At 49.7% G+C, this 25,728-nt stretch overlaps 2 protein-coding genes across 6 annotated transcripts in view; both read right to left on the reverse strand.

Moving 5' to 3' along the window:
- Positions 1-25,728, reverse strand: part of FAM13C (family with sequence similarity 13 member C) — a 188,888-nt gene that overhangs the window by 153,651 nt on the left and 9,509 nt on the right. For all 5 annotated transcript variants that reach the window (XM_075934855.1, XM_075934856.1, XM_075934854.1 and 2 more), the window contains exons 3-4: positions 24,797-24,853; positions 12,362-12,560 (exon numbers count right to left, since the gene is read on the reverse strand). In XM_075934855.1, coding sequence (XP_075790970.1) covers positions 12,362-12,560; positions 24,797-24,853 — 256 coding nt within the window. The remainder of the gene's footprint in view (positions 1-12,361; positions 12,561-24,796; positions 24,854-25,728) is intronic.
- On the reverse strand, positions 4,603-9,187 carry LOC142830385 (uncharacterized). Its single transcript, XM_075934859.1, has one exon. It carries the CDS (start codon positions 6,094-6,096, stop codon positions 4,789-4,791), a length of 1,308 nt encoding a protein of 435 aa, XP_075790974.1. The 5' UTR covers positions 6,097-9,187; the 3' UTR covers positions 4,603-4,788.

The following is a 25,728-nucleotide window of genomic DNA, read 5'->3' on the forward strand; positions in this document are numbered from 1 at the left end:
TCTAAGCAAACCCAGTGTAAACCTTCGTAACAGGGGGTCATTGGGCCCCTTCAGTTGTGCCCCTGCTGTGCCCTCAAACCATAGCCCCATGCTTTGGTGCTCTTGCCCATGCTCTTCATTTGCAGGGTACACTCCCACCACATTCTCACCACAGACAGCTCCCGGGTGAGGGCAGGGGACTGGACTTTATGATCTCTTGCGGTCCCTCTCAGTTGTAGGTTCTAGGATTCTAAGATGCTATGAAAGGAAAGCTGAGCCATGCCCCTGTCACACCACCACCAAACAAGGAAGTGAAATTGGAGCTGGCTGAGTGAGCCCAGGCTGATGGGCCAATGGGGAACAGCTGCCAGCATTGTTAAACCAGAGCTACATCAGGATTGGCCGGGGAAAAGAGCTGAGGGTGGGCACTCTTGTCTGCAGCAGCTAGAGGTCTCTGAGGCTGCCACCTCGCAAGCCCAGCCGAGCCGCCCCACTCCTGGATGTTGGCGCATACGCCCCTCTCCCCAGCCCAGAGCCCTCGGGTCAGAATGCGCCGCGGCTGCACCTCCTGCGGCTGCTGAACCCGCACCTCCTGCAGCTATCGAGCAGGCTCTGCAGAGCAGACTGCTTTTAGCGGCGCGGGGGTGCAGCCCGGCTTTAGTGCGAGGAACAGGGCTCCTGCCTTCCGGTCCTGCTTCACCGTCACACAGGGTATGTCTACACTACCCTCCTAGTTCGAACTAGGAGGGTAATGTATGCATACCGCACTTGCTAATGAAGCCCGGGATTTGAATTTCCCGGGCTTCATTAGCATAAGCGGGGAGCCGCCATTTTTAAATCCCCGCTGCTTCGAACCCCGTGTAGCGCGGCTACACGGGGCTCGAACTAGGTAGTTCAGACTAGGGTGCCTATTCCGAACTACCGGTACTCCTCGTTTTACGAGGAGTAACGGTAGTTCGGAATAGGACCCTAGTCCGAACTACCTAGTTCGAGCCCCGTGTAGCCGCGCTACACGGGGTTCGAAGCAGCGGGGATTTAAAAATGGCGGCTCCCCGCTTATGCTAATGAAGCCCGGGAAATTCAAATCCCGGGCTTCATTAGCAAGTGCGGTATGCATACATTACCCCGCTAGTTCGAACTAGCGGGGTAGTGTAGACATACCCACAGGGAGTTAAATGTATAGCTCAAGAATGCCAGGGGGTTATCAGGAAGGCGAAAGCGCAATTGGAATTGTGACTGGCAAAGGATGTGAAGGATAAGAAGAAAGGTTTCTACAGGCATGTTAACAAGAAGAAGGTGATCAGAGAGGGTGCGCGGCCCCTACTGGATGAAGGAGGTAACCTAGTGACAGATGATGTGGGGAAAGCTGAAGTTCTCAATGCTTTCTTTGCTTCTGTATTCATGGACAAGGTCGGCTCCCAGACTAATGCGCTAAGTGACACAAGATGGGATGAAGATGGACAGCCCTTGGTGGGTGTCACGCGGAGGTCTCCCCCTCAGAGTTACAGCCCCTTCATCACTGGGGGTGGCCTACACCCAAAGTCACCACCCTACACCCGTGTCCTTTAGGTTCTTAACTGCGTATCGGTCTAGCGGCTATATCGAGCCCCACTCTGACGCAGCGAGAGTTCGATTATGACCAATCGCCCAACTAACACCAGGATTCCCGTCAAAGCGGTGGGGCGGGGAAAAACAGGGGCCCGGACCCGCCCTCGCTCACAGGCCCCAGCCCAGGGCCCTAAGGGTACAGGTTGGCTCAGACTTGTCCCGGCTGACGGGGCTTCCTGCTGTAACGCGTCAGCCCACCAACCCGAGAGGGTTCTTCCCTGGGCTGCTTCCTTTACCCCGCCCCGGTGTCTTACTGCGGGGAGTCTCACCTTCCCCTTTTGCGGCCAGACTGCTGGCAGGCTCACCTCCGGCCAACAGAATAGTGCGCCGCAATACCCCTGGTCCTATGCCGGCCCCTCCGGCTCGGCTGTCCCTGTGGGGAGCTCCTTTCTCTCTCTACTCCTCTTCCCCCCCCCCCCCCGACTATGGCAGTGGCGTTTTAAAACGTCCCGCCGCCCTTGTACGTCACCTGTTGGGAGGGGGCGGGGCCGACATCCTTACGCCGACCTTCAATGCGCCGGACGTTCGGGGGGACGGCGGGGCCTTTCCGCGCTGCCCCCGCGCTCCCTGACTGCCGCCCGCATGCCGGCCGGCTCCGCTCTCCCCGGCGCGACTCCGGAGCATGCTGCGCACCGCCGGACTGCTCCCCCTTTGGCGGCGAGGAGCGCCTACCCGGCGGGATGCATCATGCACAGCGGGGATGCCCCATCACACACCTCCACTTTTAAATCAGTCACCTCTCTTTGTTCCTCCTCTTCTTTTCCTTCATACTGCCTTGAGAAAAAGTCAGCATTTTGGTGGTTTGTGCCGGCCCTGTGAGCTATGTCAAATGCGTAGGGCTGCAAGGCTAAGTACCACTGCATCACCCGTGCGTTTGAGTCTTTCATCGTCTGTAGCCATCGCAGGGGGGCATGGTCAGTTATCACCCTGAAACGATTAGCTAAAAGATAATATCGCAGCAGGTCAATAGCCCATTTTACGGCCAATGCCTCTTTTTCTATAGTCGAGTACCGTCGTTCTCGTGGGAAGAGCTTGCGGCTAACATACATGACCGGGTGTTCCTCCTCCCCCTCTCCCTGTGATAGAACGGCCCCTATTCCCATCTCAGAGGCGTCCGTGTGGACAGCGAAGGGGTGATCAAAGTCGGGCTGTGCTAGTATTGGGGCCCGACTCAGACAATCTTTTAGCGGTTGGAAGGCCTCCTCGCATTCGGGGGTCCACCTTACCTTCTGGGGCATGGTTGCCCTGGTTAAGTTTGTTAAGGGAGCTGCTATTGCTGCAAAGTTGGGGACAAAGCGGCGATAGTAGCCAGCTAGTCCCAAGAACTGGCGGACCTGCCTCTTGGTCCTGGGCGGTTGGTACTTCCTCAGCGTTTCTAGTTTCTCTACAAGGGGTCGAAGCTGACCTCGGCTCACGGTGTAGCCCAAGTAAGTCACTTCCTTTTCCCCAAAATGGCACTTCCTGGGGTTCACCGTCAGCCCCGCCTCCCGTAGTTCCTGCAGTATGGTGGAAACGTGCTGCAGGTGCTCGGCCCAGGACCTGCTGTAAATGACGATGTCGTCAATATATGCTGCGGCGTATTGGCCGTGGTCTTTCAGCACCCTGTCCATCAGTCTCTGGAAGGTGGCGGCGGCTCCATGGAGACCGAATGGCATACGGATGAAATGATATAAACCAAACAGGGTTTAGAAGGCCGTCTTCTCCCGAGATTTGGTGACAAAGGGAACTGCCAGTAACCACGCGTCAGGTCTAGGGTGGACAGGTAGCGTGCCCGGCCCAGCCGATCTAGGAGCTCGTCCACCCTTGGCATTGGATAAGCATCAAATTGAGCAAGTGCGTTTACTTTCTGAAAATTGATACAAAACCGCATCGAACCATCTGGTTTCGGCACCAGGACTATAGGGCTCCACCATTCACTGTATGATTATTCCACTACTCCCCAGCATATCATTTTCTGCAGTTCTTCTCGCACTGTTTTCCACATTCTACGGGGAAGGGGCCGAACCGGGTCACGTACCTTCCTTCGTGGTTCAGATTCAATGTGGTAGTAGGCTAGCATGGTCTGTCCCAGCTCTTCCGTCAACACATCATGAAAGCGTTGCAGCATGTCCTCTAGCTCCGTGCGCTGTTCCTGGGATAGGTCAATTCCCATCTGCAAGGTCCCCGGGGTGGGGCGGCTTTCCTCCCCCGGGCCCAGTTCGGGGTCGGGAGGAAGAGGGTTTACAAATAATACTTCGCACTCCTTCCAGGCCTTCAGTAAGTTGACTTGATATATTTTAGTATTCTTGGCTCGTCCCAACAGCTTTACTTCGTAATCCACCTCCCCTACTCGTTTCACCACCTCGAAGGGCCCCTGCCACTTCACTAATAGTTTCGAACCTGGGGTTGGGAGTAACAATAATGCCCTGGTTCGAAAACCCTCAGGTGCGCTCCCCTGGGCTGTTTCTAGGTTGGCTTTAGCCACGTCTGCCAGGGTGCGACGCCTCTGTCGTAATCTCAGTATGTACTGCACCGAGCCCCTTACCCTGGTCTCTTGCGCCTCCCAACTCTCCTTGATCATGTCCAGGATTCCCCGGGGCTGTCGCCCATATAATAGTTCAAAAGACGAGAACCCCGTAGGTGCTTGGGGGGCTTCTCGTACTGTGAAAAATAGCGCTGGTAAAAGGGCGTCCCACTCCCCAGGGTCTTGTTCTGTGAACCGCCGTATCATGCCCTTAAGTGTCCGATTAAATCGTTCGACTAATCCATCGGTTTGCAGGTGGTACACCGAGGTCCACAACCTTTTGATCTGCAATAGACGGCACAACTCCCCCATTAAACGGGATGTAAAGTTCGTACCTTGGTTGGTGAGTATTTCCTTCGGCAGGCCAACGCAGGCGAACATTTTCACGAGCTCTGTCGCTATAGAGGAGGCGCTCATGTTCCGGAGGGGAACCGCCTCCGGATAATGGGTGGCATAGTCTAATACAACCAAAATGTACCGGTAGCCTGTTCTTGATTTTTCTATCGGCCCTATTATGTCAATTGCTATTCGTTCGAACGGCACCTCTATTATCGGCAGGGGAATGAGGGGGGCTTTAGGTACCCCGCGTGGCACTGCCCTCTGACATTCGGGACACGACCCGCAAAAGTCTTGCACCTCCCGGTACACCCCGGGCCAATAAAAGCATTGTAACAACCGCTTTATCGTCTTTTCATACCTTAAGTGTCCCGACCAGGGGTTGGTATGTGCCACCCCCATGAGGCGGCGACAGCACCGCCATGGTACGAGGAGCTGTCAGGTCTCTGTTCGTTCCTCCCCCCACCCATCAACCCTATATAAGCGGTCGGAATGTACTCAAAGCGAGGGCCGGCGAGGCCTCCCACTGTAGTCTCCTCCTGCTCGCCGCCCTCCCACGCCATGCTCCAGGCGTGCCTCAGCGTGGGGTCTTCCCTTTGCTCGTGGAGAAAGTACCGTTCTCGAGTTCCAGGTGGAGGCGCTCCCCTACGTCGGGATCCTTGACTTGGGGCACCGTGGGGGGCTACCCCCCTTGGAGGTTCTCCTAATGCTCCTAACTGGGCACCTGTCTCCTGCGTTGCCCCCCTGGCTTGCCAATCGCCTACGGCCCTGTGGAACCCCGCCCAGTCGCGGCCCAGCAAAGCTGGATAGGCGAGCTGGGGAGCTATTACCACATAGCACCAACTGTCGCGGTCGTCCTCCTTGATCTGGACCCAGGTGGTGGCGTATTGGTGCAGGTTCCCATGGACACACTGCACCTGCATTGTGGGACCCCGTGGGCCCTTCGGGGGGATTAAGTCCGCCCGTACTATGGTCTGGCTACACCCCAAGTCAAGGAGTGCCACCACCTGCTTGCCTTCGATCACCACGGGCCGCATTATCTTACCTTCGGCCTCCTCCGTTAACTCCCCGGCCCCCGCTAACGCCTGCGCGTAGGAACAATCCATGAAGGGGCAGTCCTTAATGAGATGACCCTCTTGTCCACACCGAAAGCAGGGTCCGCGGGGCAGACCCGCCTTAAGGGGGTTGGGCCCGGCATCAGGTAGGTGGCCTGATGCGTCTCGGGGCACCTCCCTGGCCGGGAGGGACCAGGCCGGCGCTAAGGGTCTCCTTGTGGCCCCTCGTCCTGGTCCCCATCTGTCACCTTTTTCTGGACTTCCCTTAGTGTGGGGGCTTCTCTCTGCCTCTCCTTTCTTGGGTGGGGGTGGTCTATTCCCCCGGCTCACCATCTCTACCCCCTCGGCGGCTTCATAATCATTCATGAGTTCAACTGCCTCACTCAGTGTGGAGGGGTGATGGCGGCGTACCCAACGCTGACCGCTGCTGGGCAAGATGTTCATGAACTGCTCCAGCACCACTAACTCAGCCACCTGCGGTCCGGTACATTGCTCAGGGTCTAACCACCTCCAGGCCGCCTCCTTCAATCGCTGGGCGATAACCCGTGGCCGGGTCCCCGAGCTATAGTGCTCAGCTCTAAACTTCTGCCGGTAGGTTTTGGGCGTAATGCCCATCTGGTCCAAGATGGCCTCTTTCAGTTTATAATAGTGTAATGCGTCCCGGTCACTCAGGCTTCGGTACGCCAATTGTGCGGGTCCGGTCAGGTAAGGGCCAACATCGTGGCCCAATGGGTCTCCAGCCACCTGGCTGCGGTGACGACCCGCTCAAAGGTTGTCAAGTACGCCTCGGGGTCATCGGCGGCCCCCATCTTAGTCAGACGGATGATCAGGCGAGCCATGCCTGCCTCGTCTTCCTCTCCGTCTTCCCCTGGGGTCGCCACCCCGGTCCCTAGTGGCGCCGCCAGCTGCACTTGTGCTTTAAATTGTTCAGCCAAATCTTTTATCAGCTGCCGCTGTTGCTCCTGATGCTGGGTGGACAGCTGTTGGATCAACAAGGTCTGTTGTTGTTGACTCTGCCTCTGGGACTCCTTAATCCACTCGAGGAACTGGGCAGGGTTCATCTCTACGCTCCTTTCGTGGAGACGTCGCTGCACCCGGCTCGCCTCTGCCTTCGCTCTCTGGAGCACAAGACAAACTCCCCCCCCCCCTTTTTGTATGAATATTCCCCTTTTCAATCAAGGGTGGGGACCTCCACCATCTGTCACGTGAAGCTCTCCCCCTCAGGGTTACAGCCCCTTTGGGGGTGGCCCACACCCAAAGTCACCACCCTACACCCGTGTCCTTTAGGTTCTTAACCGCGTACCGGTCCAGCGGCTATATTGAGCCCTGCTCTGATGCAGCGAGAGTTCGATTATGACCAATCGCCCAACTAACACCAGGATTCCCCCGTCAAGGCGGTGGGGCGGGGAAAAAGGAGGGCCCAGACCCGCCCTCGCTCACGGGCCCTAGCCCAGGGCCCTAAGGGTACAGGTCGGCTCAGACCCGTCCCGGCTGACGGGGCTTCCTGCCGTAACGAGTCAGCCCACCAACCCATGAGGGTTCTGCTCTGGGCTGCATCCTTTACCCTGCCCTGGTGTCTTACCGCGGGGAGGCTCACGTTCCCTTTTGCAGCCAGACTGCCGGCGGGCTCACCTCTGGCCAGAATAGTGCGCCGCAATACCCCTGGTCCTACACCGGCCCCTCCAGCTCGGCTGTCCCTGCGGGGAGCTCCTTTCTCTCTCTACTCCTCTTCCCCCCCCCCCCCCCGACTATGGCAGTGGCATTTTAAAATGTACCGCTGCCCTTGTACGTCACCTGTCGGGAGGGGGTGGAGCTGACGTCCTTACACCGACCTTCAATGCACTGGACGTTCGTGGGAAGGGCGGGGCCTTTCTGCGCTGCCCCTGCGCTCCCTAACTGCCGCCCGCACGCCGGCCAGCTCCGCTCTCCCCGGCGCAGCTCCAGAGCATGCTGCGCACCGCCGGACTGCTCCCCCTTTGGCAGTGAGGAGCGCCTGCCCAGTGGAATGCATCGTGCAGGGGGGGGATGCCCCGTCAGAGTGGGTAAAGAACAGGTTAGGAACTATTTAGAAAAGCTAAACGTACACAAATCCATGGGTCCGGACTTAATGCATCCGAGAGTACTGAGGGAGTTGGCAAATGTCATTGAGGAGACTTTGGCCATTATCTTTGAAAAGTCGTGGCGATCGGGAGAAATCCCGGATGGCTGGAAAAAGGCAAATGTAGTGCCCATCTTCAAAAAAGAGAAGAAGGACAATCTAAGGAACTATAGGCTGGTCAGTCTTACTTAGGTTCCTGGAAAAATCATGGAAGGGATCCTTAAGGAATCTATTTTGAGGCAGAGAGTAAAGTGATTAGGAAGAGTCAGCATGGATTCACAAAGGGAAAGTTACGCCTGACCAATCTACTTAGCTTCTATGATGAGGTAACTGGCTCTGTGGACATGGGAAAATCACTGGATGTGATATACCTTGACTTTAGCAAGGCTTTTGATACGGTCTCCCACAATATTCTTGCCAGCAAGTTAAGGGAATGTGGATTGGATAAATGGACGGTAAAATGGATAGAAGGATGGCTAGAAGGCCGGGCCCAGCAGGTAGTGATCAACAGCTCGATTTCATGATGCCAGTCGGTTTCGAGTGGAATGCTTCATGGTTCGGTTCTAGGACCGGTTTTGTTCAATATCTTTATTAATGACCGAGATGAGGGGATGGGTTGCAGCCTCAGCAAGTTTGCAGATGACACTAAACTAGGAGGAGAGGTAGATACGCTTGAGGGCAGAGATAGGGTCCAGAGTGACTTAGACAAATTGGAGGATTGGGCCACAATATATCTGATAAGGTTCAACAAGGACAAGTGCAGAGTCCTACACTTGAGACGGAAGAATCCCAAGCATTGTTATAGGCTGGGACCAACCAGCTAAGTAGTAGTTCTGCAGAAAAGGACCTGGGGGTTACAGTGAATGAGAAGCTGGATATGAATCAACAGCGTGCCCTTGTAGCCAAGAAAGCTAATAGCATATTAGGTTGCATTAGGAGGAACATTGCCAGCAGATCCAGAGAAGTCATTATTCACCTTTATTCGGCTCTGGTGAGACCACATCTCGAATACTGTGTCCAGTTCTGGGCCCTCCACTACAAAAAGAATGTGGACGCATTGGAGAGGGTCCAGCAGAGGGCAACCAAAATGATTAGGGGGCTGGAGCATATGACTTATGAGGAGAGGCTGAGGGAGTTGGGTCTGTTTAGTCTGCAGCAGCGAAGAGTGAGAGGGGATTTGATAGCAGCCTTCAACTTTCTGAAGGGAGTTTCTAAAGAGGATGGAGAAAGGCTGTTCTCAGTAGTGACAGATGGCAGAACTAGGAGCAATGGTCTCAAGCTGTGGTGGGAGAGATCCCGGTTGGATATTAGGGAAAACTATTTCACTAGGGCCGTGTCCAGACTCAGGGGTTTTTTCGGGAAAAGTAGCCTTTTCCCGAAAAAACTTCCCCTGCGTCCAGACTCAAGCCGCGTTCTTTCGAAATTATTTCGAAAGAACGCGGCTTTTCTTTCGATGGCAGTAAACCTCGTTTCACGAGGAAGAACGCCTTCCTTCGAAAGTTCCTCTTTCGAAAGAAGGCGTTCTTCAATGTAAAGAGGCCGTCTTCGAAAGAGAGCATCCAGACTCGCTGGGTGCTCTCTTTCGAAAAAGCGGATTTCTCTTTCGAAAGATCCGCCTGCAGTCTAGACGCGATCTTTCGAAAGAGCCTCTTTCGAAAGAAGCCTGCAGTCTAGACATAGCCTAGGAGAGTGGTGAAGCACCTAGGGTATGTCTACACTACCCCGCTAGTTCGAACTAGCGGGGTAATGTATGCATACCGCACTTGCTAATGAAGCCCGGGATTTGAATTTCCCGGGCTTCATTAGCATAAGCGGGGAGCCGCCATTTTTAAATCCCCGCTGCTTCGAACCCCGTGCAGCGCGGCTACACAGGGCTCGAACTAGGTAGTTTGGACTAGGTTCCTATTCCGAACTACCGTTACTCCTCGTGAAACGAGGTGTACCGGTAGTTCGGAATAGGCACCCTAGTCCGAACTACCTAGTTCGAGCCCCGTGTAGCCGCGCTGCACGGGGTTCGAAGCAGCGGGGATTTAAAAATGGCGGCTCCCCGCTTATGCTAATGAAGCCCGGGAAATTCAAATCCCGGGCTTCATTAGCAAGTGCGGTATGCATACATTACCCCGCTAGTTCGAACTAGCGGGGTAGTGTAGACATACCCCTAGGGAAGTAGTGGAGTCTCCATCCGTAGCAGTGTTTATGTCTCAGCTTGACAAATCCCTGGCTGGATTGATTTAGTTGGGATTGGTCCTGCCTAGACTTGATGACCTTCTGAGGTCTCTTCCAGTTCTATGGTTCTATGATTCTATGATTCTTGTGTCTTGCACATTATACTCCTGTTAATGCATCCCAGAATTATGTTTGCTTTTTTTGCAATAGTGTCATACTTTTGACTCATATTTGGCTTGTGATCCACTATGACCCCTAAATCCCTTTCTCCAGTCCTTCTTCCTAGCGAGCCACTTCCCATTCTGTATGTGTGAAACTGATTGTTTCTTCCTAAGAGGAGCACTTTGCATTTGTCCTTATTAAACTATATCCTATTTACCTCAGACCATTTCTCCTTTGTGTCCACATCATTTTGAATTTGACCCTATCCTCCAAAGCACTTACAACCTCTCCGAGCTTGGTATTGCCTGCAAACTTAATTAGCGTACTCTCTATGCCATCATCTAAATCCTTGATGAAGATATTGAACAGAACTGGTCCCAAAGCAGACTCAGCACCCTGTCTCAGGCCCCAGTCTCAGGCTCCAGTATGGAGGGCCAGTCCATTAGTCTCTGGGCAAAGGCCCAGGGCCACACACTCCCCATGCATCTCACTGACTGGAACTTTTGGAGATACTTCTCTGCCAACAAGCGCACCACGTCTAGGATGGCTGCCCTTGTGGTCTCATAGTCCCAGGCCTGTTCAGCGCTCAGTGTCATTTAGGCCTCTTGAGCTTTGTCTGCCAAGTAGGGAGCTAGCTGTAGGGCTCAGTAACCTGATTCCATATGTGCCTCTTGCTACCTGCTCTGACATGCAAAGGTACACATCTGAGTCATCAGCCAAGCCCATTTCACAGTATTGCAAGCCAGCCTGCCCGATGTCATTCCCCATCAAAGGGCTCACCAGGTGCTGGAGGAGTTGCTGCTGCGTGCTGGGCTGCTCTCTCATAAAACCCTGCAGGCTTTTCTGCTGCCTGCCAGGTTAGCAAGGTCTGTCGCTCAGCCTAGTGGGACTGTGGAAGCCTTGCAGGACCTTCTGCACCTGTTCCTGCTTCTTCACAAATCCCTGCAGGGTCTCTCTCATCTCTGGGTTGCCAACCATTATCCATTAGCTCTAGGTCACCTGAGCTCTTTTGTTGTGATGTATGTTCTCACCTCCTTCTCTTCAGGGAAGAGCCTCGGGAACACACCTGAAATATTATTGCCTACAGAGAAGAGTGCCAATGCTCTCTCCTCCTTTGGCTCCCTTCTCTTCCCCTTGCCAGCCTCTATCTAGCTCCTGGCTAACAAGGCTGGAGGCTGCTCCCTATTGGCCCATCAGCCAATTTCCCTTTTTTTGGTGCTGATGTGGTAGGCGTATAACTCAGCTTTCCTTACTCACCACTACGTCACGACCTTAAATGGCACAACAGGGTGGAACATGCAACAGAGCAAGCCAACCATTTTGTTAAATATAAAAATGTACAGTATAGTTTCCAACATCTGGTAGCTGCAAACACCATACTTGAAAACGAAGCAGTATCTGCTCTCCTGAGTGGGGTGGAAGGTCTGGCTTCTGCCCTTTGATGAAGTCAGTTCAGCTTCAATCAAACTGACCAGGAACAAAAACTCTTGCAGAGATTATGCATTTATGTCATCAATTGTCTTCTCAATACTGTGAAATTCCAGTTTCATAAATAAACCAAGAGGAGGGGTTCACAGTTTGTAGCAGGAGGCTCAGAGAACACTGTAGTTTTGATAGTGATAGAAATGTAGCCGTGTTAGTCTGGGGTAGTTGAAGCAAAATGCAGGACAATGTAGCACTTTAAAGACTAACAAGATGGTTTATTAGATGATGAGCTTTCGTGGGCCAGACCCACTTCCTCAGATCAAAAATCTTTGTAGTTTTGATGACACTGTGGTAATGGATGTTTTTCAAGATAGTGCCTGTGCTCCACCTAACGAGGCAATATAGAAGCACCTGCTATTTAAACTTAATGTCATATGCCATGAAAATAATTTTTATACGAAAATTGTAGCAAGGAAATCAAATACTGGAAAATCCCCAGCAAAATTCTTAAGGAAGATGCCAAGTGCTAAGGAATGATACTCAAATGAGTCTTGTGTTTGTGTACAAGACAAAATTTACAGGCAGGGTGATAAAGTGGGACATGCTGAATGCTCCCGGAAGAAGCAGAAAATTAGAGTCATAGAGAAAAGAGGCTGTAAGCATGGGAGGAAACCAGCTAATGAAGTTTGGCCGCAGATAGAGGAAATACAAGAGGATAACTCAGAAAGAGAAAGGATTTGCACATCCTCACTGTAACGTTCTTACTCACAGCAGTGAGCAGTTGTGGACTCACAGTCTAACACTATGTCAGGGAATTCTCACTGATTCTGCAAAATTCCCTTACTGAAATAATAATTACTTCAACTGAAATGTTACTTGCCCCAGATACATAGCCCAAATCACTGTGGAGGTGAGGTAGAGCAGGGATTAATAATGCTATCATTTGCATCACTTTGCTTTTAGAACATATTCCTTCTATGACACTGCACCATAAATATCTAGACTAAGCAGATACATTTACAGTATTACCTGACTTTCTTCATAGTTTTTCCCATTTTCTTGTTTTATAATGGATTTGGGTTTTCTCAATTTTAAGTTGCCCATCCCAACCCGTAGTGTGGAGTCATGGGCTGTCTGTTCCACGTGCTGCTGGATGTCTTGTGGTGATGGCTGGCTTTCCTCTAAGACTGTTGCACTGTCAGGATAGTTTTCTTTGTTGTTTTCATCTCTAGAAGAAAATAAAATCAAAGATGTAACACAGGATTTTAGCCATCTCTCATAACAATCCTGAAGAGGACAGGTGTCTGGGTGCCAGCTTTACTTGATATGTCACTACAGCTAGGGTAAAGACATGCACAAACTAAACTTTGTGTATGTTCATAAAACAAGTCTGTGTTACAAGCTGCAGTTTATTAGCAGACCATACACTAACTGCATGAGTACACATTTGTATGCGGAGTAATTTAAACAACTGTAAAAATCAGAGACCTGTAAATTATGTGACCTCCATGGGGCCTGATCTATACTACAAAGGTAAGACAATGTAAGTTGCCTTGCACTAACCCAATTGTGCATGCATCTCTATTCAAATTTATCTCCTACTGATATAAGCATCTTCTTAGGCCAATGCAGTAACATCAGCTCCCCAATGGCTTTGAGCCATGGTCAATCTACTATGGCTGGCAAAGGGTGAATGCAGACAGCACATGGCCTATATCGACCCTATAGGTCCTCCAGAATTGTCCCACAATGCCCAACACTGGTCTGTGGCCCAGTGATCCTGGAGAGCAAAAGCCACCTCCACTTCACCTCCCACATCAGAGGTCAACAGCAGTACTGTGTGAAAGCAAAGGAACTGCAGCAGGCAGGCCAGAAAGTCAGGGAGATCAACCGTCAAGCTGGTGCCAAGCCACAGACCTACTGCTTTAACAAGGAGCTGCATAGCAGAGGCCCCACTAGCATCCCACTGAGCAACATGGATCTTACCAAGGACACCCATACACAGTGAGAACAGTGAGAAAGAGGAAGATGAAAACACTCAACCATGGGGTCCAGCTATGCCATGAACCAGAATCAACCCAAGACTCCACCCCAGTCCAGTTACTCCCTACAGGTGAGCCACATTCAGGGAAGGAACCTCAGGTAAGTGTGTGAAGGCATTTTCCATTGTAATGTTGAAATGTGCAGATGGTGCCTGACCCCGACATAGCATGACAGAGGTAGCGACTTTTCATTAATTGATTTAATTGAAAGAAGTAGCAGCATAACCAAGAGAGGTGGAGTTATCTGCTTTTCATTCCTGGCAGAGTAATCTGTGTGGCCCATGAGCAGCTCTTGGTTTATAGACATAAGAATGTGCCTTGAATCCTCCTGAGAAATTTGGATGCAGCTCCCTTGGAAGTATCCTGCAATCCTCTCCTGAAAGTTTCTAGTACTGGCAACCTTATCTCTAACTCTGGGGTGGGATGTTTTCCCACACCATTCCATGAAGACTTTAGCAGGCACCACTACAGTAAATGAGCTAGCAGAACATGGGCCAGTGCACCTTAGGATACAAATAGTGCCTTTGTTACCCTGAGGAATGAGAGATCATCTAAAACCATAATAGACTAGAGAAAATACCGTCAAAAACGAGCCACAGATATCCACATTCGCAGATGTGGATACTCATGGATATAAAGTGGATATCCATGGATTTTCAGGGCTCTACACGTAGCATTGGTGCTCAGTGCCCTTAACTTGCACTCATACACATGGAAAAAGGGGCCTAGTTTTTACTGTTTCATGCAACCAAACAATTCCCTCCTCATACCCACTGTTCCCTGCACCCATCCTTGACCATACACAGCATGGCTCGGACTTTAAAGCAGTGTTGTACACAGGTAGTCCAAGGATGAAGTAGCAAGAAGCAGTCTTGTTTAAAAATCTGGAGGAGAAAGGGAAGTAAGCTCTGAAACCTAACTTGTGCTGTCTATGATCATTACACAGCAATACATTTTACAATACACACAGAATGCCTGACCAAAACAAAGACAAGAAAGAAGAGGACATGAAATGTTCATCAAGATCCTGCGAAACAATGCCACATTGGAGACAGGGCCAGCAGGGTGAACATTGCCAGCAGCCTGGAGAAGGAAAGAGCAAACAGAAGAAAGGTCCAGGTTCCAGCAGGAAAAAGAGAGGATATAATGCGCCAGGATATAATGGGGGCTTTTCTAGAAGCCAACACAAATGCTGCAGATTTTTGTTGACCTACAGGTTCAATAAGTAGAGGCTCACCTCCCTTTGCAGTCAATGGAGAACTCCATCCAATCAATTCTCTACATCCCTCAAGGTTTCACTTGGCTCCAGGAACCTCATCCTTATCCCAACCAATCTGCATCAGGGGACCATAGGAAAACCACAACTTGTGAGAGTCACATGTGTAGCCAAAATGGACAGAAATGGACATGAATATTCTGTCTCCTTGTTAAGTTCTGTTCTGTTAATTTATTTTAGAAGAAGCTTTTATTGAATGCCTTTTTAAATTGTACCTTTTATTGCATAACAAAATCAGTGCAAAAACTAATCTACTTTCTGGTAAATAATTAATCTTTAATACTCCATAACATATTCTAGAGGAAGCAGAGCACTGCTGACATTTCCCACTTCCTGTTATTGTAGAGATCAATAAATTACATAGGGTCAGTGGCAAATACAGTGTGATAATTCTAAATTCCCAGAAAGCACCATAATTACCAGACAGTGTTATGTTCATAAAAGTACACCAAGCACCACACATTTCCTAACAGTCCCCAATACTTCAGGGACAGGAAAAGCACAATCCACACAATGAATTGCTGTGGCTAATTGTTAAAAGTGCTCTCTCTACGCCTCCAGCTGCATAGCTCCACCCTGAGCTATTGGAATAGCCCTTGTACAGATGCTCCATCTCTACCTCGGTAGCAATTTTTTCCCATTTATTTCATAGATATTATGCAGGACACAACAGGCAGCTATAATCACTTTTTTTCTTCTCACTGAGATCCAATCTTGTGAGTAAACACTGACAGCATCCCCTCAACCTAAAGCACGATTAGCTGTCATTCTGGCTCTGCTGAGCTGGTAGCTGAATCTTTTCTTGGTACTGCCAAGGCGATTGGTATATGGTTTCATTAGCCACGGAAGTAATAGGTAGACTGGGTCCTCCAGGACCAGTACTAGCATTTAACATCACCACTGTAATCTGTTGATTGTGAAACAACCTCTCTGCTTAGTGATGTGTCATGAACTCTCTCTGACTAGCCAACACCCATGAAGAATCCCTAATGAGCCACAAGCACTTGTATAACCACAGAAAAGTAGCCTTTTCTGTTAATGTCTTCTGTGGCAAAAAGTGGTCTGTTGTCTGCCCACCGTAGTTCAGGAGCCCCGTTGCTGCAAATCCATTACCTATGTCACATACCATGGGGTATGTCTACACTACTAAGTTAGTTCGAACTAGCGCTGTAGTGTAGACGTACCCTTACTTAGTATCATAGCACTGTGTAGCAGTACACAATTAATGGCCCTGCACACTTGCATGACAAAGACCACCCACTGCAGATTTTTCAGCTCCAAAATGATTACCCACTGACCAGCACCAATTAGAAGATGCAAGTTTTCAATATGTGATTGTCAGCTGTCAGTGCATCTCTTATTCTGATACCCCTACATTACTGATGGGAAGAGGTTGGCATCCCGATGCGGGAACATGACCTTTTGCATCCAAATATTATGCAACTACTGCTCATCATCCCAAACATGCATAGCAATTTAATCTCACCAGTCAGAACTTTCTCAGGCCCAGAAGTGGTGTTCTGTTTTTTACACTTCCCCTGGATACCATAAATAGCAGAAAAGATAGTTACCTCTTCTGTAAATAGTGTTCTTTGGGATGTGTTGCTCATGTCATAGAATCACAGAATCATAGAACACTAGAACGGGAAGAGACCTTGCAACGTCATCAAGTTTAGTTCCCTGCCCTCACAGCAGGACCAAGCACTGTCTAGATCATCCGCGATAGATGTCTATCTAACATGTTCTTAATATCTGCAGTTATGGAGATTCCACAACCTCCCTAGGCAATTTATTCCAGTGTTTGACCACCCTGACAGTTAGGAAGTTTTTGCAATTTAAGCCGGTTGCTTCTTGTCCTATCATCAGAAGCCAAGAAGAACCATTTTTACTCCCTCTTCCTTGTAACACCCCTTTAGATACTTGAAAACTGCTGTCATGGCCCCTCCCAGTTGCCTCTTTTCTAAACTAAACAAGCCCAATTCTTTCAGTCTTCTCTCATAGGTCATGTTCTCTAGACCTTTAATCATTGTTGTTGCTCTTCTCTGGACCTTCTCCAATTTCTCTACATCTTTCTTGAAATGTGGACACAATACTGGACACAATACTTCAATTGAGGTCTAATCAGCACAGAGTAGAACAGAAGAATGACTTCTTGTGTCTTAATCATAAAACTCCTGTTAATACATCCCAGAATTATGTTTGCTTTTTTTGCAATAGTGTCATACTGTTGACTCATATTTAGCTTGTGGTCCACTATGACCCCCAGATCCCTTTCTGCAATATTCCTTCCTAGACAGTTACTTTCCATTCTGTATGTGTGAAACAGATTGTTCCTTCCTAAGTAGAGTACTTTGATTCTGTCCTTATTAAACTTCATCCTCTTTACCTCCGACCATTTGTCCAAATCATTTTGAATGATGATCCTATCTTCCAAAGCACTTGCAAACCCTTCCCATCTCGGTATCTTCTGCAAACTTAATAAGTGTAGTCTCTATGTTCCAAAACAGACCTCCGCAAAACCCCACTTGTTATGCTCTTCCAGCATGACTGTGACCTCTCTAAGATAACTACTGTCTGGGTACGTCTACACTACAGCGCTAGTTCGAACTAACTTAGTTCGAATTAGTTAATTCGAACTAAGCTAATTTGAACTAACGCGTCTAGAACTAAAAACTAGTTCGAATTAGCGTTTTGCTAATTCGAACTAGCAAGTCCACATTGAGTGGACCCTGAACAGGGCTTAAGGATGGCCGGAAGCAGTGCCAGCAGGGCATCAGAGGAGGACTTAGAGCGTGGAGATGCTGTCTCAGGCTAGCCGAGGGCTGCGCTTAAAGAGTCCCGACCCCCACCCCGGACACACAGTTCTAAGGGGTGCCCCGCTTGCAAAGCAGTCCTGGCTTGGATTGCCCGGAGTACCCACACTGGGCACATAACACCACTCGGCCATCAGCCCGGCTGCACTTGCCGCAGGCTGCCATCTGGGGAGAGGGGACAATCGGGGGGCTGCAGGAGAGCTTCCACCCCCAGAAGCCTGCAGAGCCAGCCCAGTCCTCCCCATCGGGGGCTCATACCCCATTCCTCCCTCACCTCCTTCCACTTACCCTTCCCTAGCCCCCCTTCTTATTGAGGTACAAAATAAAGATAACGTTTCTTCCAACATTGACTCTGTCTTTATTGAACAAAACTGGGGGAGACTGGGAAAAGGAGGTGGGAGAGGGGAAGAGAAAGGCTGGGAGAGGGGAGGGCAACTAACATGATCAGGGGTTGGGAACAGGTCCCAGATGAAGAGAGGCTACAGAGACTGGGACTGTTCAGCTTAGAAAAGAGGAGACGGAGAGGGGACAGGATAGAGGTCTCTAAAAGCAGGGGTTGGGTGGAGAGGGTGCATTCATAAAAGTTCTTCCTGAGTTCCCATAAAGAAGGACTAGAGGACACCAAAGGAAAGGAATGGGTAGCAGGCTTGAAACTAGTAAGAGAAAGTTGTTGTTGTTGACGACAAAGCAAATAGTTAACCTGTGGAACTCCTTGCTGCAGGAGGCTGTGAAGGCTACAACTCGAACAGAGTTTAAAGGGAAGTGAGATCAAGTTATGGAGGTTGGGTCCATGGAGTAGTCTTAGCCAGGGGGTAGGAGTGGTGTCCCTGCCTAAAGTTTGTGGAAGGCTGGAGAGGGATGGCACGAGACAAATGGCTTGGTCACTGTCTTCGGTCCATCCCCTCCAGGGTCCCTAGGGTTGGCCGCTGTTGGCGGACAGGCTACTGGGCTAGATGGACCTTTGATCTGACCCAGGACGGCCATTGTAAGCTCAGGGCTCAGGGTCGGGGATCTCAGTGGACCCCCTTGATTTTCATGCACACCTGCTCCTGGGTGGCCAGGCTGGCAGCTCTCCTGCCCAAGCCGGCCACTTTCCTGTGCCTAGTGTGGAGATCGTGGACGAGGTCCACGATCTCCGCATTAGCCCAGGAAGGTGCCCGCCTCTTGCGGTCCAGGGCAAGCTCCCGGGAGCCGCCAGCCTGGTCCCGGGAAGAGGGGGTGGGCTGGGGGACATCGGGTGGGTGGTTCTGTGCCGTGCCAGGTGCAGGGTCTGCTGGCTGGGTGCTGGCAGGCTTGCACCTGGCATGGGCACCGTAGCCAGCCCGTGCCCTTTTAAGGGGTCCGGGGCCGGGAGGGGGGCATAGAGTTTCCCTGGTGTTGGCCAGAGTGGCCACCAGGGAAAGCTGGGGAGGGCTAGCCTCCCACTAGTTCGAATTAAGGGGCTACACACCCCTTAATTCGAACTAGTAAGTTCGAACTAGGCTTAATCCTCGTAAAATGAGGTTTTCCTAGATCGAACTAAGCGCTCCGCTAGTTCGATTCAAATTCGAACTAGCGGAGCGCTAGTGTAGCGGCTATGAATGTTAGTTCGAACTAACGTCCTACCTAAGGGTATGTCTACACTAGCCACCCTAGTTCGAACTAGGGTGGCTAATGTAGTCATTTGAACTTGCAAATGAAGCCCGGGATTAAAATATCCCAGGCTTTATTTGCATGTTCCTAGGCGCCCACATTTTTAAATGCCTGGTAGTTCAAATTCTGTGCTAATGAGGAGTAACGATAGTCTGAATTGGGAGCTTTAGTTCGAACTACCTAGCCTGTGCCACGTGTAGCCGCAGGCATGGAGTTTGAACTACCAGGCATTTAAAAATGGCGGCGCCCGGGAACATGCAAATAAAGCCCGGGATATTTTTATCCCGGGCTTCATTTGCAAGTTCAAATGACTACATTAGCTACCCTAGTTCAAATTAGGGTGGCTAGTGTAGACATATCCTTATAGTAGCCCCATCTAGGTTGTATTTTACTAGTTTATTTATTAGAACGTTATGCAAGACCTATGTCCAGTCAACATAGGTGTGTGTGCAATGCACTGGTGCTGGAAGTTTTTCCCTAAGCAGTACCCATAGATGCCGGGGTCACCAGCACCATCTGGAATGGTGCGCACATGCCACGTTATATAGGACACTCCTCGGGATAGAAAGTCTGATGTTAGGAGCAGCTACTTAGTCTCATGGGTTACCAGATTCATGCCAGTGCTGGTGGAACCAAGCCAGTGCATTGTTGCCTTATCCCTCTTAACCTTGTGCAAGACCTTGCTGATGAGCACAAACAGTGGGAAAGCATAGAGAAGACCCTCAGACCACTGAAAGAAGAATGCATCCAGTAGGGAGCCCTGCTCAAGGCCCAACTGGGAGCAGAATCTGCTGCATTTTTCATTCTCTTTCATCAACAAGAGGTCCACTTGGAGAGAGCCCCGCTTGCAGAAGAGGGAGGTGATCACCTTGGGGTAAAGAGCTGACTCATGGTGAAAGGAGAACTCTCTGCTGAGATGGTCTGCAATCGTGTTCCACACCTCAGGAAAGTTACGCACCTCTAAAACAATGTTATGTAGAATGCAGAACTCCCAGAACCTCATTGCTTCCTTACAGAGCTCCAGGGATCACGTCCTCCTTTACCTTAATGTCCCTCCAGGCTCGGAGGTTAGGATGGAGTCTGAAGGAGGAACAGATGGGGAAGATCTTGGGAGTCCAGTATGCCATCCCCAGGCACACCCTTGGCCTATGGCTTAGACTGGCTAGTCCACTGTTAGCCAGACTGAGGACGGTGGCCTGGCTTCCTCCTGGAGGTCTTTGGGTGAGTGTGAGCTGTTTCCTGCTAGGGATAGTGCCTTTCGATTGAGAGACGTGGGGCTTAAACTTCTCTCTCTCAGTCCCAGGGATGTACAAGACCAAAATTTTCAATGTTATATGGGAACCTTTAAGACCATGCATCTTAGTATCCATTTATTCTGCAAACAGGGCACCGTGTCAAAGGGCAGGTCCTGGATTGAGTTCTGTACCTTCAGAGACAAGTCCAAAAGGAGGAGCCATGCTGCCCACCGTGTGGAGATGGTAGATGCCATGGAGTGAGCTGCCAAGTCTGCCATATCCGAAGCTTCCTGCAGTGCCACCAGGGCCACTGTAGACATTTCCTCCACCGGGCCTTAAATTCCCTGAGTGGTCCATCTGGCAGGGATGGCTGATGCCTTGTAACAGGTGAACAATGTCTGGTGGTCTTATGTTCTTATGTTCTTATGTATGTTCTTATGTTCTTATGTGGTTTGTAACTCTCTGTTGAAAGCTGGCCAAAGAAAAAGTTTCCTGCCAAACAAGTCCAGTCATTTAAAGTCTTTATTCTTGGGGGTGAGGACAGGCTGTCCCTGTCACTCCCTGTGATTTACCAATTCCACCATGAGAGAGTTGAGAGGTAGGTGGGTTTAAAGATAATCATGGTCTCCCATGGGGGCAAAATACTTTCTTTCTGCTCTCTTGGCTATAGGCAGGATAGAGGAAGGGGTTTGCCACAGGGTCTTGGCAATATTGGTGATGGCCTCATTTAGAAGTAAAGGCCATCCTGGTGGGGCCCACCTGCCCCAGGACTCCAAACAGTGACTCCAAGTTCTCTTGCACCTCTTCAGCCTGGAAACCCAAGCCATTAGCCATCTTCCTTAAGAGGTCCTGGTAGGCTTTCATGTCATCTGGGGACACCACTAGGGAAGAAGCCAGTATCACCTCATTCTGCAATGAGGAGGAGGAGGCTGAAGCTGGTTGGCCTTCCTTTCAACGGGAGGTCAGTTGCCTGCCCTGACCCCCAAATGCTAAGAGGCCGGTGTCACAACCTTGCCCAGACGCCCATGAGGCGTTGGAGGCACTGAGGAGGCTTGCAATTTGCTGGCGAGTGAGCAGGTAAGCTGAGGTTGAACCAGGACAACCCAGAGAGTCCATGGGCACTATTGAGTCTGCCACAGCAATTGAGACAATGAAATATTCTGTGATGGCACTGGCAACGAAACGCAACAATGCCAAAAACTGCATGGACATAGAGTTGGGTGTCATCTGCATATTGATGGCACCATCCTCCAGAACTCCTTATGATCTCTCCCAGCGATGTAGATGTTAAACAGCAGAAGGGACAAGATGGAACCTTGTGGGACCCTGTAGCACAATTGCGACGGAATCGAATATCAGCCCCCTAGCTCCACCTTCTGAAAGCATCCTGACAGATAAGACAGGAACCACTGCAGAACAGTGCCTCCAATACTCAACTCCATCAAGCGTTCCACAAGGTTACCATGGTTGATAGTGTCAAAAGCTGCTGAGAGGTCCAAGAGAAGCAACAGGGATGCACTCCCCGTGTCTGTCTCCTGGGGTAGATCGTCTACCAGGGCGACCAAGGAGGTTTCAGTTCCAAAACCAGGCCTAAAGCCAGACTGAAATAGATCTAAATAATCCATTTCTTCCAAGAAAGCTTGGAGTTGCAATGCCACCACCCCCTCGAGTACCTTGCCCAAGAAGGGAATATTAGCAACTGGGTGATAGTAATTCAATCCATGTGGGTCCAGGGAAGGCTTCTTAAGTAGCAGTTTTATCACTGCCTCTTTCAAGGTGGCGGGAACCATCCCAAATCTAAAAGATGCATTAATAATCCCCTGGACTCAGTCAGTCATCCCTTCCTGGCTAGATTTAATAAGCCATGAAGGGCAGGGGTCAAGCGAGCACGTGGTGGTTCGCACTCCTCCTAGCACCTTGTCCACATCCTCAGTCTGCAATAACTAAAACTGTTCCATAGAAAAACGATGGGGAGGTGCGCTCAACACATTCTGTGCCCCACTTACATAGCAGCTAGAGTCCAAATCAGACCGAATGCGAGCGATCTTATCTGAAAAGTGCTTTGTGAACAGATCACAGTGAGGAGCCAAGAGCTCCTCCATTTCATCATGAGTGCCAGACTGTAACAAGCCCCGCACTCCTCAAAACAGTTCTGCTGGACAGCATTTTGCAGATGTGATATGGGTGGAAAAGTAGCTTTTCCTCACTGTCAGCACTGCCACACTGTAAGTTCACAATTCAGCTCTAACCCGTAATTGATCGGATTCAGCTCTAGTTCTCCTACAGTGGCATTCTAGCCATCACACAGACCATTCCACCACCATCAACTCCCCAGAAAACCAGGGAGCAAACCTGGCTTGACTAGCCCAAAAAGGGCTCTTAGGAACAATCATGTCAACTGCCCTGGCTACCTTGGTGTTCCATGTATCGACTAGGGCATCGACAGGACCATTTGCCATAACAACTGAATAATCCCTCAAGGACCTCAGGAAGCTCTCCAGAGCCATCAGCCTCTGAGGGTGGATCATCTTAATTGGTCCCCCACTTCTGCAGAGGGTACGGTCAGCAGATAGTCTAAACTTGACCAGGTGGTGATCAGTCCATGATAAAGGGAGTCACATCCCTTATTTCTTGGCATAGTCCTAGGATGGTCATGGTATCTGTAAAATCTCAGGCCAGACCAGACAGGACAGCCTTGGTGTGAATATTAAAGTCCCCCAAGACCAAAAGCCTCAGGGTCCTCAATGTCATGTCTGAGACCACCTCAGCCAGTTCAATCACAGCCTCTGCTGTACAGCAGGGTGGATGGTATACAAGTAGAACATCCAACCTATCCTGGACACCCAACTTCTGGTACAAACACTCAAATCTAACACTTTGTTGGACCAAGATCCTAGCCAGTGAGATGATATCTTAATAGACAATCACCACCCCACCTCCGTGACCACTGAGCCACAGCTGGTGCTGTACTGAGATCCCAGCCGAGCACAGTTGGGAAAGGTGAACACCTCCCTCCACTCGCAGCCAGATCTCAGTGATAAAAGCCAGGTTGACCCCTTCATCCAGGATTAAATCATGGATAATAGTTGTCTTGTGGGATACCGACCTGACATTCAGCAGCAGCGCCCTCAGGGCTGATGGCCAGGTGTTAAGGTTCCCAGTTTTATTAAGGTTAAGAACAGGCCCGGAACAAGGAATAGAACACAACTCTCTAATCCTCGTTCTTCTTGGCTGGCCAGTCTGGATCTTACTGCCATATCTTCCTCTACCTGTCACAACTGCCACAATGCCATCTGAACCCTCCCCCTTAGCCACCCCATCTGTGCCAAAACACAATGAAAAAAGAGAACAAACACAACCCTTCCTTGACCTTCAGTGTGGGCAGGTAAGGGGAACTTCCTCTCATCAAGAACCCTCCCCTGTCCTTCCTGCTCTCACCAGGGACTGAATAAGACACCCAGAACCAACAAGTGTACTGCACACACAAACACACACTCAAAAATTATACTATATCATACAAAGCCATCACCACCACAACACACACCCTTGCCCTCAGTCTGCCTTGAAGGGCTCCCCCAAAGGGCAGTTCCCTTTGGGGAGTCCCTTTGGGGTGGCCCACTGCCAGTGGCGGCCCCTGGCTTTAATCCCACTCCTGGTAATGGCTGCAGGCAACACCTGCAGCTGAAAGTTCTTAGTCCTAACAGGGCAGGCCTCTTACTTAGGAAATAGTGCAGCAACAGCAGGACAAGATCTTTCCATCACGGTGGGGCTGAGAGAGATGTTAGTCCTTGTTTCCAGCCCTCACCCCTCCCTCCTAGTATAGAAATGGCCTTAGAGTTGCCACTTGTTGCATTTCTATGCTAAAAGTCTAAAGCATCTTTCTCTCCTAACGTGCCCTGATGCCACATGCTTTGGAAGTCACCGGTGTAGCAGAGCTGTAGTCCGACTAGTACAGGTCTTTCTCTTCACACAAGCTCTTGTTTCCTACATCCATGACCTCATTCGGCAAACCCTCCTCCCCCATCCTCTCATATGTCTTTACTTTTCCCACTTCGTTTTTTACCTTTCTTACAAGACAGTATATCCCCTCTAAGCAGTTAGAATAAGGGGAAAGCAGTAGGGTTTGACAGGTTGGAGTTGAAAGTAGGGAAAGTGTGCCTGTTTCCTGTTTCCTAACTCTTGGGCTTCCAGAAATATTCCCTTTATCTTTCCATCCATGGTGCTGCCCTTCCCTCCACTCACTCGCAGGGAATCATTGTCCCTCCCTTGGGAAGGGCAGGTACTCATATTCCTTCCCTATATCCTAGTCAGAAGAAAAATGGGATAAGGTTGGCAGTTTGAGGGAAGCACCTGGCTACGTTGGTGAAAATTGTATCAGAATCTTGACTGCAAGAAAGGATCGCCATTCATAACAGCCATTCGTAACCCTTGCCAAGGGTTTTCAGATATGATGTAGAGTAGAATACCTGTGTGTGGAGTTTGCTGCTTGTTCTTCATGTACAGACTCTATATTCTCTTCACACCTTGAAGATGGATGTAAAATCATTATTGACTTTCTGCCAGCTGCACACTTTATCTTTTCAGTAACAAAATGCTTAATTTGAACTGCTACATACAATACTTTAAACATTCACTTCTTAAGCCTTAACAGTAGTCAGTTTATAACATAGTTTTTGTATTTACAAAACCCAATTTTTGTGTAGAATTCTCCATTTGCTCTCATTTGTCTTACTAGAAATCCTGTGAAAAAATAAAATGAAGCTTCTACTGTAAAATTTGTAGAAAATAAAGGAGACATTCTTCTTTTTAATTGCTAATAGCCCACTTTACTCAAAGTATTATAAACAGTAATTAACATGCATTTTTCCTTCAAGACCTATTAATTAAATTTACAATACTAAAGCAATCGGCCTTTGTAATGCTACTTTTTAAAAAACCTCAATACAAGTTAAATTGTTGAAGAGAAAAATAACCTTAAGCATTATGATCAAATCTCAATAGAAGTAAGTATACCTAAAGCAAAAAGTAGCATAATTATAAGGAGAAAATGACTGAGAAACACATTAAACACCCACTTGTTGACCAGATATTCCAAATGACATTATGTGTAGTTTAACTTTGCAATGCTCAGTAGGAATAAGATCCTCCGGAAGTAGAAATAAGATCCTCTGGAAAAGGGCGCTTTTTCCGGAGGATCGGGGCCAGTGTAGACGCTCTTTTCCGGCTTTTCTAAAAGCCGGAAAAAAGCGGCGGACATTTTTATTTAAATGCCGCGGGGGATATTTAAATCCCCCGCAGATTTCCCTATTAGGATCTCTGAAATTAACATTCCCCTTTCGGAAAAGGGGCCAATGTAGACGAGCCCATAGGGTGTGTCTAGACTACATGGCTCCGTCGA

Source organism: Pelodiscus sinensis, chromosome 8, assembly GCF_049634645.1.
Source record: "Pelodiscus sinensis isolate JC-2024 chromosome 8, ASM4963464v1, whole genome shotgun sequence".
NCBI lineage: Eukaryota > Metazoa > Chordata > Testudines > Trionychidae > Pelodiscus > Pelodiscus sinensis.

Bases quoted from the DNA above. Each gene is read 5' to 3' on its own strand.
- LOC142830385 (XM_075934859.1), bottom strand. From the start codon at position 6,096: ATGGGCATTACGCCCAAAACCTACCGGCAGAAGTTTAGAGCTGAGCAC.